This window comes from Neoarius graeffei, chromosome 23, assembly GCF_027579695.1.
Source record: "Neoarius graeffei isolate fNeoGra1 chromosome 23, fNeoGra1.pri, whole genome shotgun sequence".
Classification (NCBI taxonomy): Eukaryota; Metazoa; Chordata; class Actinopteri; order Siluriformes; family Ariidae; genus Neoarius; species Neoarius graeffei.
In genome coordinates this window covers 35,041,619-35,063,428 of record NC_083591.1, presented here as the reverse complement: position 1 = coordinate 35,063,428, position 21,810 = coordinate 35,041,619, and the positions used below count along the sequence as shown (strand labels likewise).

The 21,810-nt window shown below is 41.3% G+C and overlaps 1 protein-coding gene across 3 annotated transcripts in view; it reads left to right on the top strand.

The window, feature by feature from the left end:
• LOC132871692 (ephrin type-B receptor 1-B) overlaps positions 1 to 21,810 on the top strand; it is a 940,976-nt gene that overhangs the window by 860,877 nt on the left and 58,289 nt on the right. For 2 of the 3 annotated variants that reach the window (XM_060906104.1, XM_060906103.1), the window contains exons 10-12: positions 8,692 to 8,877; positions 17,647 to 17,894; positions 19,535 to 19,750. In XM_060906104.1, the coding sequence (XP_060762087.1) occupies positions 8,692 to 8,877; positions 17,647 to 17,894; positions 19,535 to 19,750 (650 nt within the window). The remainder of the gene's footprint in view (positions 1 to 8,691; positions 8,878 to 17,646; positions 17,895 to 19,534; positions 19,751 to 21,810) is intronic. The other variant, XM_060906105.1, reaches the window with a different exon arrangement.

The window sequence follows — 21,810 nt, the reverse complement described above, 5'->3', positions numbered from 1 at the left end:
GTTTATTAAAGCTAAATTAGCCTATGTCTATTTCAATGTTTGTTTCTGTACTATAATTAACAATAATGGAAACTTGAACTAGCCTTAAGACCGATAAAAAATTGGTATTTTGTTAATGATGTCAGTTGCACTTCAAGTTATAGCTCTATCCATGTAAAATAATGCTGATTATCCATTTTATCTTTGACTTTGCCAGGCTGCATTTTTATATTACATTGTGCAAGGATAAATACAATTTGTGATTTTTTTTTTTTTTTGTTCCAATGAGATAGCAAATAGCAAGAGACACAATAAGTTGTTAAACAGCAATTGCAACTGGAACATAAGTATTATCTCTTAAAGAAGTGCAGCAATTGCTAGCCCAGGCACCCGGGAAAAGCAGTCATGGTTGCTCCAGTGAACAAACACGTTCGTAAGTTGTTGATATAACTGTCACCCATTATTTTTTGTTTGTTTGCTTGTTTGTTTGTTTTTAATTCACTTATCCAACAACGAGAGAAAGATAAAACTCGACTCCCAACTAATATGGTCGTTTGAACATAAAATGCACCAACTGATTCATATATTTTCTCTGTGTTATGAAAAACTTCATTGCTGTGGTGAATTATTTTCCAAATCTCACCACCTGCTATGCTTTGTAATTGAACTGAGGGCACTGTCTGGCTGTTGGCTAAAGCTATTGTTGCTCAGCATTAATTAGCTTGAATAGATGCCAGACACAGGGACATGGACACAGTGACAAAACTGAATATAATACAGTGAAACACAAAAACTGTTATATAACCCTAATGTTGGCACAAAACACTCTTATCTTGCATTTAAACACTTAACTGAAATGAAAATGATAGTCAGACTCAAATAACATGTTTTCTATGGATGTTGAACGAATACCACAACTCTAGCCTGAATGCTAGCCAAAGACTTTCTGACATTTTGTAGAGTTCACAAACATGATGTGTTAATACCAGAGACATTATTAGGAAGGGTAAAGACTATGGCTATGTAAAGTTGCCAGTCCCAGCAATTTAAATATTCCCATATGCATTGTCTGCATTAATGTATATAATCAGTTTGTCATACTTTTTAGTTAAATTATATTTGTGGCAATTTTTAATGTAGTTAATTGGGCTTCTGAGCAAGCACAGCACAGAACTGGGTGAGTTCTAATGAAGTTGTGATTTGTTCATTCTCTGAATAGTTCAACAACTATTCAGAGTCAGTTTTTAAAATACTGTAAATATAGGGAGAGTGATTACTCTGATATCTCTTCAGGATGGTAGTGGGAATGTGAAGGCTGTTTTTATGAGACTAGAGAGTGTACAGTTTTGGATGTCATTTTAAAATGGTGGAGGAAGAGAGTTTGTAGTCTTGCCTTGTGTCTCAATTTGCATACTTCTGTACTTACTCTTGCTATTTTGAGTGCATAAGTGTGTGCACACTGACAAGTATGGCAACATGAAGTGCACTATGAGTACCCGGATGGTGTATACAAAATGGTCAAAATGTTGAAAGTGCAACACTGCACACTTCTCACCTTCAATGGTCACCATTTTCACTATGTAGCAAAAGGAGAGGGACCACCAACCTATTTTCAGACAGTTGGAGGAGGGCATGTTATCAACGGTGATGGCATGGCAATTTCCATGCCACTTGAAATATCTATGCACACAACCAGGGAAAATTAAAAACAATAATTTTTAAGAGGTGAGGGGGAAAAAAAACTGGCAGACATTTTTTTGCCAGTTTATGTGACAGTTAATGTCAAATGTTGCAATTGTCATTTCCGGGAAGTTCACAAATTGTCATGTTCGATTTGAAACAATAATACAGAGTCAACATTCATGCGCTACCTCAAGAGTATCTTTCCTGTGATGGAAAATGTATTGCCCATTGCAAGAAATGTGAAATAAACATTCCCTTATAGAAAACTTGAATATATCAATGATTGTAGTTTTTTTTTTTTTGTGAAAAAACGACTCTTTTTAAAAAAAAAATCCATTTATTATTAGCCTTAGATTACATGTATTGTCCATCATTCAGGTTGCTATGAATGAGTTATTAGCATAGAAACAATTACAGTATAGAACTGATTATTATAACCATATGGTTTTAATTAGAGCTGCAACAACAGCAGGATTTGCTTTTAGCAGGATTTTTTTTATTATTTTAATTTAAAAAAATGCTTTTTAATTTTATAAAAATTAATCAACACATTTTGACCAAATAGATTCAAGAATTCAACCGTACTATGGTCTAAATAGCTCCTGTGGTTACTCAGGCCAAGTTTACATTAGACCGTATCTGTCTCATTTTCTTCGCGGATGCACTGTCCGTTTACATTAAACTGCCTGGAAACGCCGGGAAACGGGAATCCGCCAGGGTCCACGTATTCAATCCAGATCGTGTCAGCTCCGGTGCTGTGTAAACATTGAGAATACGCGGATACGCTGTGCTGAGCTCTAGCTGGCGTCGTCATTGGACAACGTCACTGTGACATCCACCTTCCTGATTCGCTGGCGTTGGTCATGTGACGCGACTGCTGAAAAATGGCGCGGACTTCCGCCTTGTATCACCTTTCATTAAAGAGTATAAAAGTATGAAAATACTGCAAATACTGATGCAAATACTGCCCATTGTGTAGTTATGATTGTCATCCTTCCACTTGCAAGTGGTAAGTGATATGCGCTGGGATCACACACACAGCGGCTCAGTCCCGAATCACAGCTTGTGCACTTCACTCGCGTGCTCTGTGAGCTGCGCAAGGCCGGAGTGCGCACCCTCCAGACAGCACTCGCTGTTCAGGGCGGAGTGATTTGGAGCGCAGGATGCCTGCAGAGCCGAGCGTATCCGTGTATTGGTGTTGCTGTGTGCACGCAAATCGTGTATTGGTGTTGCTGTGTGCACACTAATCATTTTAAAAACGTTAATCTGATGATCCGCTGATACGGTCTAATGTAAACATGGGCTCAGTCATTAAAGGTGTACAGTGGTGCTTGAAAGTTTGTGAACCCTTTAGAATTTTCTATATTTCTGCATAAATATGACCTAAAACATCATCAGATTTTCACACAAGTCCTAAAAGTAGATTAAGAGAACCCGGTTAAACAAATGAGACAAAAATATTATACTTAGTCATTTATTTATTGAGGAAAATGATCCAATATTACATATCTGTGGGTGGCAAAAGTATGTGAACCTCTAGGATTAGCAGTTAATTTGAAGGTGAAATTAGAGTCAGCTGTTTTCAGTCAATGGGATGACAATCAGGTGTGAGTGGGCACCCTGTTTTATTTAAAGAATAGGGATCTATCAAAGTGTGATCTTCACAACACATGTTTGTGGAAGTGTATCATGGCACGAACAAAGGAGATTTCTGAGGACCTCAGAAAAAGCGTTGTTGATGCTCATCAGGCTGGAAAAGGTTACAAAACCATCTCTAAAGAGTCTGGACTCCACCAATCCGCAGTCAGACAGATTGTGTATAAACGGAGGAAATTCAAGACCATTGTTACCCTCCCCAGGAGTGGTCGACCAACAAAGATCACTCCAAGAGCAAGGTGTGTAATAGCCGGCGAGATCACAAAGGACCCCAGGGTAACTTCTAAGCAACTGAAGGCCTCTCTCACATTGGCTAATGTTAATGTTCATGAGTCTACCATCAGGAGAACACTGAACAACAATGGTGTGCATGGCAGGGTTGCAAGGAGAAAGCCACTGCTCTCCAAAAAGAACATTGCTGCTCGTCTGCAGTTTGCTAAAGATCATGTAGACAAGCCAGAAGGCTACTGGAAAAATGTTTTATGGACGGATGAGACCAAAATAGAACATTTTGGTTTAAATGAGAAGCGTTATGTTTGGAGATAGGAAAACACTGCATCCCAGCATAAGAACCTTATCCCATCTATGAAATATAGTGGTGGTAGTATCGTGGTTTGGGCCTGTTTTACTGCATCTGGGCCAGGACGGCTTGCCATCATTGATGGAATGAATTCTGAATTATACCGGCAAATTCTAAAGGAAAATGTCAGGACATCTGTCCATGAACTGAATCTCAAGAGAAGGTGGGTCATGCAGCAAGACAACGACCCTAAGCACACAAGTCATTCTACCAAAGAATGGTTAAAGAAGAATAAAGTTCATGTTTTGGAATGGCCAAGTCAAAGTCCTGACTTTAATCCAATTGAAATGTTGTGGAAGGACCTGAAGTGCGCAGTTCATGTGAGGAAACCCACCACCATCCCAGAGTTTAAGCTGTTCTGTATGGAGGAATGGGCTCAAATTCCTCCAAGCCTGTGTGCAGGACTGATCAACAGTTACCGGAAATGTTTAGTTGCAGTTATTGCTGCACAAGGGGGTCACACCAGATTCTGAAAGCAAAGGTTCACATACTTTTGCCACTCACAGATATGTAATATTGGATCATTTTCCTCAATAAATAAATGACCAAGTATAATATTTTGTCTCATTTGTTTAACTGGGTTCTCTTTATCTACTTTTAGGACTTGTGTGAAAATCTGATGATGTTTTAGGTCATATTTATGCAGAAATATAGAAAATTCTAAAGGGTTCACATACTTTCAAGCACCACTGTACACTGGAGTTGAATAGTCAGTGGCTGAAGGTCGAATAAATGTAACATACTTTAGGGAACATAGGTTTGAACTCATGTTTGGCTTGACACTGAAACCATTTAGAAACCTATCCTTATTTAGCTCATTTTAATTCTGATACATCCTCCAATTATAAACATTAAAATTGTGTAATCCTGGGTGGTGGTGGTGTGTGTGTGTGTGGGGCGGGGGGATATGGGGCTATGTAATCCTGATACAACACTTACTTAAATAAAACCAGCCATTCTGCCATAAAAGAAAGTAAAACAATGTAAAAGTTCATGACTTTCTGGATGGCTTTTTGATTTTCTTTCTTCCCTTAAATCCTTAAGACAAGTGACCCTTAACGTGCTATTCTTCCTCCTGGCTATCCTTTAGATGGCATGCTAAATGAGAGTAGCATCGATACACACAAGCACATATTTGAATAGTAATGATTGTACACCCAGCTGCAGCCATTTCAGGCGTAAAGAGCAGTTTGGTAGAGTGTTGGCTTTATCTATTTACCAGGCCCTGTGGGACAGAGCTGCACAGGAAAATTGGATTTGACACTATCAAAATGCAGAGAGAGGGAGTGTTAGAGAGGGAAAGAGAAATGTCAGGAGAGAAATGAGACCAATGCTGGCTGAATCTTCAGTTATCCACAGTCTAGCCTCATTGCCACCATCTGGTGCTTCTAGTGTTTATACTGATGGTCTACATTGTGTTAGCAGTTTATTAGGCACCAGATAGGTATTTTACACATTGCACTCCCCCACCCCACCAAATGATAACCATTTGTATCGAGGATTCTTTACATTTAGTTAAGTGTGGGATGTTTTCAAACCTCAGAAAACTCTGCTTGAGAATACTGGGCTTGTATATATTTTAAAGTTTGCTTAAGTAGACTACAGTTGATTTACTGTTGTGAAATTTATAGACAAGTGTCCTAATTCTCGTCTTTAGGCTTTTGATTCATTCATTCATTGATCCATCCAGTTCCACTCTGCAGCTGTTTTGCAGTTGACATCATTTTCATTACGTTTCAACAGATGTTAGCTTATTTTCTGTCCACAGAGACAATCAGTGATGCAACATGGAAAAGTTTCTAAATCCTTTGGAATTAAAATGATATCTACTCTAGTTCATGCTTCCTCAGAATAATCTTAAGATGGTAGGAAAACTGTTTGTAATGATAATTGCACCACAGTTTCACAGTAGGCCATTTGTTGGAAGAAATTCATTGTACACTATGTTACACGTGTCACATGTTTCACAAGTAGCCTTCTACATGTTTTGATGGGAATTTTAAACATGTCTGAATTTTGAAAATTTGAATGGAAATGTCAAAAATTGGCTAAGATGGAACCTTGGTGTAATTGATAAAGTGACCCTGCAGCTGAATGTGTTTGGCTGGTTCCCTTTTAATTATTTTGCCTGTTTCCTTAAACTTCACCAGACAAGACTATTATATTATACTTTCATCCGTTCGGCACTCATATATAGCCATATGCAGGCCCACCGACAGGGGGGGACAAACAGGTATGTTGTCCCGGGCCCAGGAATGGGGAGGGCCAAGAACTGGGCTCTCATGAAGTTGCGATTAAATTATTTTATTTCATTTCAAAATGTGTTGATTTGGGGGAGAAATGTGCTATATTTGCATTCAATAAATGATTTCTAGATATTTTGCCTTTATTGTCTTTGAAAAAGGCGTCAAGATTCCCCTACCACCCCTAATGCAAAAATGGTTTGGTCTGACTCTTTGATTAAGGGGAAAAAAAACACATCGTTCGATCATAGCGCTTCGACAATCAGCGTGCGTGCCATTTGCCAACATGCACAAGTCAGGAGCACAGAAAAGAAAAGAGAAAAAGAGAGGAAGAAACCAAGAGACTCAGGGGCTCACTGCATAAATATTTTAAAAAAGATTCGGATGATGCAGCAGGTACTAGCAAAGGCAGTGGGGCAGCTGAGCCAGGTAAGTAGGGTGACCATTTGTCTGGATTTCATCCGGACAGTCCGGTTTTAGAGCTATTTGTCCGGACGTCTGTCACGCGTCCTCACTTTTTACATTTTGTCCTCATTTCGGACCCTCAGCCGCCACCGTTGCATCAATCGTCACAAATCCCCGCCCATTATTTACACTTGCTATTCTGCGATGACATACAGGCAAAGATAGCCTACAGGGATTTCTTGTATACAAACATTCGCGCTGCGCACGCAGCTGATGGAGCCTCTGCAGCCTCTGATTGGCTGGAAGCTGCTGTCACTCAAAAGCTGCGCTCACGCGATTGACTGATTTTTGCTCCTCCGAGCTGCGCGCGCAGTGCGAATGTTTGTATGGAAAAACCTATGAATGTTGGCACGCATGCTGTTGAACAATACTCATGCCGAAACGAAAGACATCCTTTAAAAATGCTTGGTGCTTAAAGCATCGTTTTGTCGGCAAGAGCCAAAAAGGAGAACACTTTGCCTTCTGCAAGCTCTGTCGCATTGACATTGATGTGAGGAGCAGAGGTAAAGGTGTGATAGACAGACACGCGGACACAGACCACCACAGAGAGAATGCCAAATGTATTGCCAAGGTTATAGGCCAAATGTAAATGACATGGTTGACTGTCATTTTTCATGTTTTTCTTTTTGATTTTTTTTTGGATGAGCATAAATGAACACAACAATGTTTTGTTTTTAGTTTAGTTCCTGTGGATAAGCCAAGGCCAGTATAGTAGGCTAAATGACAATAGGCCTACATGTTTCTTGACTCATTTGTCGATTTTTCTTTTTTTTTCTTTTTGATGGTCATTTTCAAGTGAATAAATATGTTGGCCTATGGCATGGCAAAGACTGTTTTTTTAGTGTCTATAGATGGACACAACTCTTTACAGTGACTTTACAGTGATGTTTTGTTTCTTGTTGACATGGTCTTGACCATCATTTTCCACATTTCTCTTTTTGATAGGTGTTCCAAGTTAATAAATATATATTGACTTCATACGTTTTTTTTTTATAAGTTTTTCTTACCCCCCCCGTAACGCGACGGTGTCCTAACTTTAGGGCCTTTGTCCTCACTTTTGGACACAAGTGTCCTAATTTACAGACTCATGTCGGTGGTCACCCTACAGGTAAGACACAGCCAACTTTTTCCAGCCCCGTAAAGTAACCCCAACCAAGGCACGCGCGGCACGCAATTCATGTTACAAACGAGGGGAGAGCAAGTCACACTGAACACCATATCAAACGCACAGGGCATTGAATCATTTCATAACCACAACGGCTTAATAACATTGTGTTTCATATATCTGATTGAAGCTAAGAATATTCACATTAGCCCGCAATCATATCCCGCCGTTTCTCGAGTGCTGTGTTCTTCTCTGCTTTTCACACTGGACAGTACGCACGCACAGTATACTATGTTTGCCCCCAGCCCTGCCTGAAATCCCCCGTCCATCGCTGCTCCTTCAAGAGCACCCCAATCGTGTGATTATAGTAGACTATCCACGAGTTTAGGAAGGCATTGCGGGGGCTGTTGCATGCAGGCTTGGGGCATAACAGAATACATTTAATGGCGTTCGGTTAAAGGATGTGTGTGTGGGTTGGCCCGGGGGGGGGGCCCATTCAGAGCATTTTGTCCCGGGCCCAGCCAAAGCTGTCAACGGCCCTGGCCATATGTTTTTAAATTAATCTGCATACTGGGTTTCGTTCGATTGTATTATGATTCGATTTCGTTCGATTGTATTATCTAAAACAGTTTTTTTCCAACCCAGTCCTCAGGGCCTCCAAAACAGTCAATGTTTTTCTTTGGTTCCAGCTCTGAGTACACTTGAATCAGCTTTTATTTCAGCTTGATGTTCTTGGTCGCTTCATTCAAGTGCGGTGAGGGTAGTTGAGAATTGTCTGGGTGGTCCTAAGGACTGAGTTGGTAAACACTAGAACATTTGTCTCAGCTCAAGTGTTTAAAATGAATTGAATGAGGGGTGCTGAGCCAGGACAAAACAATCTGGGTTAGAGAAGCATTAGATGAAGTACATGGTGACTGACTTGAAGAGTATTTGAGTCTCTGTGATATGCCAGTGATGTATGGACTTTTGAACTGTTCTAGAACTTTCTTTGAGACCAGATTTGTCTAACTGCCACTCCCCCATGGGCTGCCCAACCCTGCCAGGCTCACCAGGGATGAAGATCTACATCGATCCATTCACCTATGAGGATCCCAATGAGGCTGTGCGTGAATTTGCCAAGGAAATTGATGTCTCCACTGTCAAAATCGAGGAAGTCATTGGAGCAGGTGAGTTGGCCAGTTTGTCTGTGTAGAAGTAGATGCCCTCCATTCTGAAGTGATAAAGCCTTCGCAGGGCATTTTTAAGGGGACTTGCAGCTATCTGTAGGATTATAGCAATGAAATGAAAAAGGCCCTTGCTCAGTAAAGCTGGTTTTAGGTTTTAGTTCTGCTTGATTACAGAGACCTTTTAAGATTGTTGCATGTCACGCTATATAAGACAATCCCAAGAAACACTTTAATTCTCTAACAGGCTGTATGATAATGTGTTCTCTGTGTCAGTTTATACAGTAAATGTTCTCAAACAATAGACCTGTGATTAAAGAAAATGACTGATCCAGGCTTGTCCAGAAAATGACACTTTATACTGTAAACACAAACAAGCATTCAGTATAACAGTAGCAATATTAAGCTTATAAAGGTTTTAAAAGGCAAATATGTGGAATTTGGAGCTGTTTGTGCCTGGCCTAGGCATGTAGACTGGCAATGCTATATTAATTAAAGAAACTTTTACCTTTCATAATTGCTACTGCCCTATTTGTAAGTCCTCCTACTTTTGGTGGATTTTAGGTAAGCATTGAGGGTGGTCTAAAGGTTAGAGAAGCAGCCTTGGGCCCAAAGGGGCACCAATTCGATTCCCAGGACTGGCAGGAAAAAGGTGAGGAGAGTTGAGTGAATCAACAGCACTTTCCCTTCCCTCTGTATCATGGCTGAAGTGCTTTTGAACAAGGCACTGAACCACTAACTGCTCCCTGGGCGCTGAAATATAGCTGCCCACTGCTCTGGGTATGGGTGTGTGTTCATTGCTCATGTGTGTGTTCACTGCTTCAGATGGGTTAAGTGCAGAGGAAAAATTTTGCTGTGCTTGAGTGTCCATGTGACAAATAAAAGCTTCTTCTTCTTCTAGTAGTGATCATACCGAGACTTTTGCGAGAAGATGAATAGTCGACTACGTTTTAAATTACTGGTCACTTTGTAAAAACATAGTATCCATGCAACCCCTAATATGTACTGATCTTTTGGGAGAAATGTCAGACCCTTTTTCAGTTGACGTTAATGTGCATGCATTTGCATATGCAACTCTTGTGTACATGCAGCCGATAATCCATCCATCCCATCACCTGTTGTACTGATGTGCACAGAATGCTCTAGAGGTTGATAATGTTGACTGTAGTATTTAGCAGTGTTATCACACTGAAAGTCCAAGAGTGGAAAGAAACAAAGTACAAAGAATAAATTGGATGTGTGGTTTTGTACAAGAGCAAAGAAGATCCATTTTAGAGCTGGGTAATTTCACTTGCAAACAAATACTTGCATTAAAGCCACAGAAATCTGTGTGGAAGCATAAATAATTGTCTCCTGGTTTTAAACGTCTGCAGTCATTACTTTTAAACGTGTGAGAGGAGAATACATTTAAATGCGCAGCTATTAATCCTAACCTGCTTTTTTTTTTTTTGGCAGCCAAATGCCCTATCATGCCCTCAGTATTATAACTTCCTCTCTCATGTTCATTTTATAATCCAGATAGTACTTTATGATACTAAGGTCATATTATAAAAACATGCAAAATAAAATATGGTCCTTATTCTTACTGAGAAATCTCATGGTGAAATTGCCATTCCATATTTGTATTACTTTTGCAAATATTCTGTATTGCTTTTATTATAGTGCTCACTTCTTGTCAATTCATGTTCAGTTGTCTCTGTGAAGAGGCAGAATCAGAGAGGTTACAAATACAACTTATTTTACAATACAGTTTCATGTGGAAATAAAGTTGATTTGATGTTGATGCTGCTTATAAATAATATTTTAAGCCTCTGTTTCCACTGGAGAACATCTGCTGGTATCACATTTTTTTTCATTTATTGATAATCAAATGAAAGTCTCATTGCAGTGATTATGGTGGGAATTGTGTCCTCATAAGTTAAATAGCAGTATCTATATTAAAATACCATTTGTTCTGGGCTGTTTGGTTATATTAGTGGAAAAGTGGCTAAAGTGTTCATGCTAAAGAGAAAGTGATTATATTTATACAACCCCGATTCCAAAAAATTTGGGACAAAGTACAAATTGTAAATAAAAACAGAATGCAATAATTTACAAATCTCAAAAACTGATATTGTATTCACAATAGAACATAGACAACATATCACATGTCGAAAGTGAGACATTTTGAAATGTCATGCCAAATACTGGCTCATTTGAAATTTCATGACAGCAACACATCTCAAAAAAATTGGGACGGGGCAATAAGAGGCTGGAAAAGTTAAAGGTGCAAAAAAGGAACAGCTGGAGGACCAAATTGCAGCTCATTAGGTCAATTGGCAATAGGTCATTAACATGACTGGATATAAAAAGAGCATCTTGGAGTGGCAGCGGCTCTCAGAAGTAAAGATGGGAAGAGGATCACCAATCCCCCTAATTCTGCGCTGACAAATAGTGGAGCAATATCAGAAAGGAGTTCGACAGTGTAAAATTGCAAAGAGTTTGAACATATCATCATCTACAGTGCATAATATCATCAAAAGATTCAGAGAATCTGGAAGAATCTCTGTGCGTGAGGGTCAAGGCCGGAAAACCATACTGGGTGCCCGTGATCTTCGGGCCCTTAGACGGCACTGCATCACATACAGGCATGCTTCTGTATTGGAAATCACAAAATGGGCTCAGGAATATTTCCAGAGAACATTATCTGTGAACACAATTCACCGTGCCATCCGCCATTACTAGCTAAAACTCTATAGTTCAAAGAAGAAGCCGTATCTAAACATGATCCAGAAGCGCAGACATCTTCTTTGGGCCAAGGCTCATTTAAAATGGACTGTGGCAAAGTGGAAAACTGTTCTGTGGTCAGACGAATCAAAATTTGAAGTTCTTTATGGAAATCAGGGGCGCCGTGTCATTCGGACTAAAGAGGAGAAGGACGACCCAAGTTGTTATCAGCGCTCAGTTCAGAAGCCTGCATCTCTGATGGTATGGGGTTGCATTAGTGTGTGTGGCATGGGCAGCTTACACATCTGGAAAGACACCATCAATGCTGAAAGGTATATCCAGGTTCTAGAGCAACATATGCTCCCATCCAGACAACGTCTCTTTCAGGGAAGACCTTGCATTTTCCAACATGACAATGCCAAACCACATACTGCATCAATTACAGCATCATGGCTGCGTAGAAGAAGGGTCCGGGTACTGAACTGGACAGCCTGCAGTCCAGATCTTTCACCCATAGAAAACATTTGGCGCATCATAAAACGGAAGATACGACAAAAAAGACCTAAGACAGTTGAGCAACTAGAATCCTACATTAGACAAGAATGGGTTAACATTCCTATCCCTAAACTTGAGCAACTTGTCTCCTCAGTCCCCAGACGTTTACAGACTGTTGTAAAGAGAAAAGGGGATGTCTCACAGTGGTAAACATGGCCTTGTCCCAACTTTTTTGAGATGTGGTGTTGTCATGAAATTTAAAATCACCTAATTTTTCTCTTTAAATGATACATTTTCTCAGTTTAAACATTTGATATGTCATCTATGTTCTATTCTGAATAAAATATGGAATTTTGAAACTTCCACATCATTGCATTCCATTTTTATTTACAATTTGTACTTTTTCCCAATTTTTTTTGGAATCGGGGTTGTATAATTTTAAGTTAATATTTTGTCATTGATGAACGTTCTGACCACTTTAAAAGGGTTAACTGTGTGCTAAAAGTCTCAGTTTATTAAGTACACATATCTAGCACCAAATAGTACCTCAGTGTATTGAAAATAATACACACTATGATACTAGTTGGAGCATCGAACTATCAGAGCTCTACATTTTATGGTCAGAGTACACTGGAATGAGTTGGTATAACTTAAAAATACACATTCTTTTTTTCCCCTCAATTAAAATGACAGATGAACCAATTATTGAATCTAAGTCTATCATGGGCACAGACGTACCCAAACTGGACAGTTGAAGACTGGAAAAAGACCAGTTGATTTTATTTTAATCTTCATCTGTCCAGTTTGGGTGAGTCTGTGGCCATGATAGCCTCAGATTCCTGTTTTCAGCTGGAGTGGGACCCAGTGTGGTCTTCTGCTGTTGTAGTTGTTGTAGCCCAGCCACCTCAAAGTTCAATGTGTTGTGCATGCTGAGATTCTTTTTTGCTAACCACAGTTGTAATGATGTATCACTTGAGTTACAATATCCTTCCTGACAGCACAAACCAATCTGGCCATTTTCCTCTGCCCTCTCTCATCAGCAAGACTTTTCCATCCACAGAACTGTTGCTTGCTCATTTTTTTTTCTTCACACCATTCTGTGTAAACTCTGGAGACTGTTTTGTGTGAAAATCCCAGGAGTTCAGCAGTTTCTGATAAACTTAAACTAGCCCATCTGATACCAATAACCATGCCATGGTTAAAGTCACATTGATCACACTTTTTCTTCATTCTGTGAACATTAAATGAAGTTTTGTGTGTTGTACTGCTGCCACACTATTGAATGACTGCATAACTGCATGAAGAGCAGGTGTATAGATGTTCTGAATAAAGTGGACAGTAAGTTTATATCTGTGTATATCAAGAAATACTTTCAAGAATATTCTATCACATCTTAATGCTATTCATTTTTTCATCTTCATTAAGCAATTTATCCTAGTCAAGGTAGCAGAGTCTATCCAAAGTTAGCAGTGTAAGGCACGAAATTCACCCTAGAGGGGATGCCAGTGGATTAAAACACACCATAAACATCCACACACTCATTTACATATGGACAATTTAGTATTGCCAATCCACTTACCGGCATGTTTTGTGGAGGTGGGAAGAAACCACATGATCCAGAGGAAACCTATTTGAGGAGAACATGTAAATTCCACATTTAATGTTTTCCCCCACAGTCCAAAGGCATGCAGGTTAGGCTAATTGGTGGCTCTAAATTGACCGTAGGTGTGAGTGTGAATGGCTGTTTGTCTCTATTGGCCCTTTTCCACTACGCTTTTTCAGCTCACTTCAGCTCGCTTCAGCTCGCTTCAGCTCACTTCAGCCCGACACGGCTCGCGTTTCGACTACCAAAAAACAGCACGACTCAGCTCGCTTCAGCCCTGCTTAGCCCCTAAAACTCGCACCGTTTTGGAGTGGGGCTGAAGCGAGCCAAAGCGAGCCGAGTGAGGCTGGGGGCGTGAGCAGACACTCCCCTGTGCACTGATTGGTGAGGAGGAGTGTCCTCACATGCCCACACACGCCCCGCGAGCACGCTGGGATCTGTAAACACCGCAAACCCGGAAGAAGAATAATTACGAATTACGAGAATTTCTGGAGCCTTATGCACCTCGCCTCATCTATACGCTCTTGCCAGTATCTGTTGGCGTTGTCGGTGACAACAAGCCACAGCACCAAGACCAGCAACACTAACGACTCCATGTCCTCCATGTTTATTGTTTACTATTCGGGTTGTGAGACTACCGCTTAAAAGATCACTGATGTCACTGTTTGCGCTGCTTAACGACATCACGTGACGTCCACCCACTTTCGCTAACTCCACCCAATGTGTCCACCCACTTCCAGCCAGCACGGTTCAGCACGGTTGTAGTCGAAATGCAACTCCAATAGCCCCGCTCAGCTCGACTCAGCTCGACTCAGCACGGCACGGCTCAGCCGCGTTTGTAGTGGAAAAGCAGCATAAGTGTCTCGCATTAGCCCTGTGATGACCTGATGACTTGTCCAAGGTGTACCCTGCCTCTTGCCCATAGTCAGCTGGGATAGGCTCCAGCTTGCCTGTGACCCTGTACAGGATAAGCAGCTACAGATCATGGATGGATGGATCATGTTCCATGACAATAAAAAGTTCCAAGAACCTGTGTTTAGAATCAAACCAAGTAACATTGAGTTGTAAGGCAACAATATTCATGATAAAAAGTCTTGTCAGAAGCCACTAATACTAGCCAGCAGTTGCTAGTACTTTCAAAACAAGTTTGAAAAATACAGCAAATTTAACAATTTCTGTTCAGATTCAAAGCCCTTATGTACTTCAGCAATTCATTACTGGAACTTTATATTGTCATGGAACATGATCCATCCATTATCTGTAGCCGCTTATGCCACACTCACAACTTGCCATAAGTGTTTTGGACACACAGATTGCAAGGTTTGGTAGCTTGCAGCTGTGCTGCAGGGTCACGGTGAACCCGGGGGAAGTTTGGGGGAGGAGTACGGGCAAAGTATTTGTCAAGTACAGGTTGCATGACTGACTTCCTCGAGGCGTGGGAAAAATTGCGCCATTAGCCCGTGGAAAGCGTATGTCTGATGCACGTGATCAGTGCGTGTTCAGTGAATGTGGAGTGTGTGTGACTTGCATTTTGCCAGTTTCCTGCGCTAGGAGTATGGGCCGCACTTGTGAAGCATGGGTGACGCATGTGATTAGCACTTGACAATCACTCATGACTTGCGTGTGACGCAAGCCAGGAGTGGGTATAAAACCAGCATGTCTGCAGCATTCGGCATCTGTCTTTTGGCTGAAGAACAGTATCACTTCTTGCTGCTCCTCAGCTTCTATCATCTGCCTATAAGGGTCCAACTCCCTCAGTTGTTGCAGCAGTATGGCAACAGCCATCTTCTTCCCTTCTACAATGCTACACGTCAGGGGCGATTCTAGCATCTGATCTTTGGGGGTGCTTAGCCCCCAGAGCTGACAGAGGCACCTGGCTTGAACAACAGTGTTTCCACGTTTATTCCGCATTTAGACTAGACTTAACTAGACAAGAAGACTAGACTAGACAAAACTAGACTTATGCAATGTTTTAACAGAAGCTGACCCAATAAACTATGATATCTACACATTTACAACCACAAAGTATCTCGATATGGATGATAAATGCCATTTTTATCATTCTGTTCATAGACCAGGGAACATCAATATTGCATTATGCATATTATTGTGTTGTGTTTAACAATTGTAACTCCAGTCCGTACCTTCACATCTCGCTTTGCCAGTAATACTCAGGTGCTATTCGAGTTCCTCATTGGCGTGGAATCCAGTTAAAAAAAACACCATGCCGTAGCAAGCACTCGCGCGGACAGGCAACCCAATCAGAGGGGACGCAAGGAGGAGAGGTATTTTACTGGTCATAGAACTATCACGTAACAGGTGAATTCAAGAACACGCACGCCCACGCACACATTCATTGCGCAGTGCGCAAGGGCACTTATTTCTGAAAATTACGTCCAAAAGCAGTGTTTTTGAGGGTGCTGAGCTAGGGGGTGCTGAGCTCGTTTTTGGGGGTGCTTGAGCACCCCCAAAAATAGGCTAAACACGCCCCTGCTACACGTTACATGATCGGTTCCGTGGTTCATCCCCAATATATATACCCAGAGTCTTGCCCCTCGTGTCACGTGCGGGTCACGTGCGCTGTGTGCATGCCACACATAGGGGTAGAAAGTGAGATGTACTTCTGTCTTGGGGGCCACACAAATAGCAAGTGTGGAGTGCTTGTGTAGTACTTCTGAGGCATGTCACTCGGACAATGACCGTGCATCACTCGTTCATCTTACGGTCATCGCAAAGCCCCCACTAGCTGTGCTGCTGACTTGTTTCAGGTGTACAAAAGGAGTAAGGGTCCCATACGTAGTGTATGTGTTCTTGATTTCTCGCAAGACCCGTAGAATTTGCATGTGCAGGACCAAAAGTCTCCATGGCCAGTCTGCGACCTTCTACAGAGCTGAACACATGCAAGTGTCATGCATGGGATCTCATCTCATTATCTCTAGCTGCTTTATCCTGTTCTACAGGGTCACAGGCAAGCTGGAGCCTATCCCAGCTGACTACAGGCGAAAGGCGGGGTACACCCTGGACAAGTCGCCAGGTCATCACAGGGCTGACACATAGACACAGACAACTATTCACACCTACAGTCAATTTAGAGTCACCAGTTAACCTAACCTGCATGTCTTTGGACTGTGGGGGAAACCGGAGCACCCAGAGGAAACCCACGCGGACACTGGGAGAACATGCAAACTCCGCACAGAAAGGCCCTCGCCGGCCATGGGGCTCGAACCCAGACCTTCTTGCTGTGAGGCGACAGCGCTAACCACTACACCACCGTGCCGCCCCCATGTCATGCATGGTTTTGCCAAATTTTTTACTGTAGACCGCCCATAGTAGCACATATGGCGGGTTGTGAGTAAGCCTTTATCCTGTACAGGGTCACAGGCAAGCTGGAGCCTATCCCAGCTGACTATGGGCAAGAGGCAGGGTACACCCTGGACAAGTCACCAGGTCATCGCAGGGCTAATGCGAGACACATAGAGACAAACAGCCATTCACACTCACACCTACAGTCAATTTAGAGCCACCAATTAGCCTAATGTGCATGCCTTTGGATTGTGAGGGAAACCGGAGCACCTGGAGGAAACCTACACTGACATGGGGAGAACATGCAAACTCCACACAGAAAGGCCCCCATCGGCCGCTGGGCTCGAACCCAGGACCTTCTTCCTGAGAAGCGACAGCGCTAACCAATACACCACTGTGCCACCCATCATGGAACATGACTTTCCTTAAAATGAAGAATTTGTTCAACATTATGCTTGCTGAAATATATAGTCCCTGTATCAGTCAGTGATGCTTTTTATTTTGAAGTTCAATCTTGAGTTTTTGGTTTTGGTACGTGTTAGATTCCAGCATTTATTTTCTGTTATTGGCATTTTTTAGTATTTATATGTGTTCGGGTTAAGTATTGAAATTTATGTTGAATTTTGGTTCTTGTTTCTGATTCTGACTCTCTTTCTTTCACCCAGGTGAATTTGGAGAGGTGTATAAGGGGCGTCTGAAGTTGCCGGGTAAGCGGGAGATCTATGTGGCCATCAAGACTCTCAAAGCAGGATATTCTGAAAAGCAGAGACGGGACTTCCTGTCAGAGGCATCAATCATGGGCCAGTTTGATCACCCCAACATCATCCGCTTAGAGGGCGTTGTCACCAAAAGTCGACCAGTCATGATCGTCACAGAGTTTATGGAGAATGGAGCATTGGACTCTTTTCTCAGGGTAAAACTCCAGAAACTCATGTTTACTAAGAAAAGCCTTTATTGTAGTGTTTTTTTGTTTTGTTTTGTTTTTAAATAAAATGATTTAATCAACTTGGGATTAATTAGATAAATTAACTGACTGGAGAAATGAGAATAATTGGGATTTGGAACATATGGAATGCAGCACACTAAATTACTTTTTTATTGCCTGATTATATGTAAAATTATATGCTTAAAATTAACATATATTCAAGTTATTTAAAAATGAGACAATAATTCAATCAGCTGAATTAGTTTTTTATTATTAGGATTGTAACAGTATTCACATAGTGCCTTAATGAAATAGAGAACACTTCTCATGCTAATACCACCTTGCTCTTCTCCCCTTTTCCAAACAGCATGATTCATCATACTGTGATTGGCACAGTCAAGCTTTAATAGGCTTTTGAGGTTTATGAGCTTTTCAAAGTGTGGGGGGATACACTGCTTAATCAATGTTCAACCCATTTCTTCTCCAATCTTATGGATTGTTTTTTTCTTCTCTTCTTTGATCTGAGGGCACGCTTTGAAGTCAGCTTTGTGAGCTACCTCGTCAGAGTAACGTTGCCATCGATTCCTCTGCTGCTCTTTGTGCTCATGTTGGGTTCAAAGCTCTCTTTTTTTTCCTCCCTTGAGCTTAACAGAGGAAATGCTGAGGTGAAGGGAAATTTAGCTTTGCTTTTATATGGACAAAATGGCATGCCATTGATTTTATCGTTCAATTCCCCAACACCCCCTCTCCCTTAAAAAACATGTTGCACACATATTTGTGAATGAAATAACTCAAAATCAGAAATCAAATATGATCTGAAAGGGGTTTACAGATTAAATTAGTTATTTAATGTGTTCTACATGTATTTTCCATCTACTATGATAATCATCTGAGCTCTATCAATAGTTTGACAACAAAACTATTCGGGTTGAGCAATGCATTATATCATTATAGCAGTAAGACTGTTGAAGGCATTGGTATGATGTATGTCAAACTATTTTACACACACGCACACACTTAAATGCAGACATGCAGTTGCATTCATAATTTCTATTGAGTTCATGCTGTGATTGTGATGTGTTCGCTCCAATTAAAAACCAACCAACCAACCAACCAACCAACCAAACAAACAAACAAAAAACCCTAAACTCAAAGTTGTCATCTGTTCTTTTATGTAATTTTTCCTTTTGTTTGAACAGTATGTGTTTATTCTATCTTCTTTTAATTTCTTCTCCAAATACATTTGGGGAAAATAAGATGATAAATAATGTTGTTTGTGTTCATTACATCTACAACTATGTCATGTTACAGATGTCTCAACAACATGGGCTAAAAATCATCAATCCAAATGATAGGCTGCATGAATCTACAGTCTGGGCTGGAAAGAAATCAGCCCCAACCTCACTTCTTTATACAGTTCTGTGCATTTTTTGCACAGCCATTGATGGTGCTGTTGTGCTTGGTTCAAAAAAAAAAAAAATTAATTTTTATTTTTTATCTTTGAAAGTTGAAGAGGGCTTAGCCATGCTAGCCCATGTTTACCACTTGTTCTTGATACATGTGTGTTATGTATGTATAGTGTATATTTTATGTATGCATGATGTGTGCTGTATGTGTTTTCCTAAAAGCAAAATGATGGCCAGTTCACGGTGATCCAACTGGTGGGAATGATGCGAGGCATCGCAGCGGGCATGAAGTACCTGTCTGAGATGAACTACGTTCATCGGGACCTGGCCGCTCGCAACATTCTTGTCAACAGCAACCTGATGTGTAAAGTGTCCGACTTCGGCTTGTCACGTTACCTGCAAGAGGACACATCTGACCCCACCTACACCAGCTCACTGGTGAGTCTGTCCTGAAATCTCAGACCAGGCCTGTGGCTTAACCTTCTTTTGCACTCGTTGTACGTCACTCTAGATAAGAACTTCTGCTAAATGCGATGTAATGTAATATATAGTATTGGCCCAAATGACCCACATTAGCATTTTGATGAAGTTCTTCCTTTTGTAAATCCTGCTTATATTATTGTGATTATATTCAGATATTTTTGACTTAAGAATAAGAAAGTAATATAACACTGTCCAGTTTTATATGCATCTTCCGTCAAACAATGGACAACCTTTATGCTTGAAACAAAACATTTTGTCCACTTTTCTTCTTCTTCCTCTTCTCTTTTTCTATTATTCTTATTTCTTTACCCTTCATCTCTTTATTTATTTTATGCTGAATGCCATTTCTCACTTTAAATCAAGAGCACCTCGATAGAGAGGCAGTAGAGCCTCACTGGATTTGAAAGTAAAATTGTAATTATGTGACTTTATTGACAATTCATGGTCTCAGTATGCCTTTTTTTCTTTATGAGCTTATTTGTATGGGTAGTTTTCAAGGATTATTAACACGTGGATTTTTTTATTTTTATTTTGGATTTACCATGCTGAGCTGCAGCTGTATAAATTCACTGCCGCAGAGCAGATTTTTTATCAAACACATTTTAAATTCACTTACCAAGTCAAAGAGTCTCCTTTTCTGCATTGTGAGCAAATTGTTTTGTGTGTTGACACATTCATGAGCGCCCTCACTTACATGGAGACAGGAGAGAGGTATTAAAGAAAAGTAATTTTCTGTTAACATTGTGTTCATATAGCGCTGTTTAATAATCCATTACTGGATGCTTACAGTGAGTAAAAACAATATTTATATGGTATATACATAGAAATATACACATATATACTTTATAAAGTCCTATAAAGATAATTAATAGAGCGGTGCAGTTTTGGGGTAGGTCTATGGATGAGAGTTGGGTAAATTGTAAGCTGAGGAACATGTACGTTTTTAATACAATATAGTTATGTGATTATGTATTTTTAAGAATTCACACAAGATGGCTGGAACAGTTCCTGATGTGGGTGGAGCAAAGAAGCACAGCAGGCGAGAGTTGATGTTACACCCAAACGCTTTATTGAGCTTTTCAGCTTTTTCCTTTTTTTCACTCACTCACTCACTCACTCACTCACTCACTCACTCGCTCACTCACTCACTCACTCACTCACTCACGCGTTGTGGTCGGGGAGAGAGCCCCTTTTCTCTGCTCTCTTTCTCCTTTTATGCTCCATCCCTGTAACAAACACACACACACACACACACACAAAATAATTGACAGCAGGTGGAATGACTTAGCCACTTACTTTCTCCGACCCCGCACTCCATTCACAGACTGCTGCTTGGCCACGCTCCTGCTGCCACATATCCCCACCGCCTGACTCAGGCTGGGGAGCCGTCTGGCCTGAAGCTGACTCCCCCCCGATGGGACAGGAAGTCTGCCATCACCATCTGTGCCCCCGGCCTGTGGATCACCTCGAACTTAAATGGCTGGAGAACGAGATACCAATGGGTGATCCGCACATTGGCATCCTTCATGCGGTGGAGCCACTGGAGGGGTGTGTGGTCTGAACAGAGAGTGAAAGGGCACCCCAGCAGGTAGTATTGGAAGGTGAGGAACGCCCACTTGATGGCAAGACACTCCTTCTCAATTTTGCTGTACTTGCTTTCGCGCATCGACAGTTTCTGGCTGATGTACAGCACGGGGCGCTCCTCGCCCTCCACCTCCTGGGACAAAATGGCCCCCAGTCCTCTGTCTGATACATCAGTTTGCAAAATAAAGGGGAGAGAGAAGTCAGGGGAGTGTAAGAGTGGCCCCCCACACAGTGCAGCTTTTACCTCAGAGAGGGCCTGTTGGCACTGCTCCATCCACTGGACCAGATCTGGAGCCCCCTTTTTAGTGAGATCAGTTAGCGGGCTGGTGACGTCCAAATAATTAGGTAGAAACCTACGATAATAGCCAGCCAGCCCCAAGAACCGTCTCACCTCCTTTTTGGTCTTGGGCCTCGGGCTGGCCACAATCACT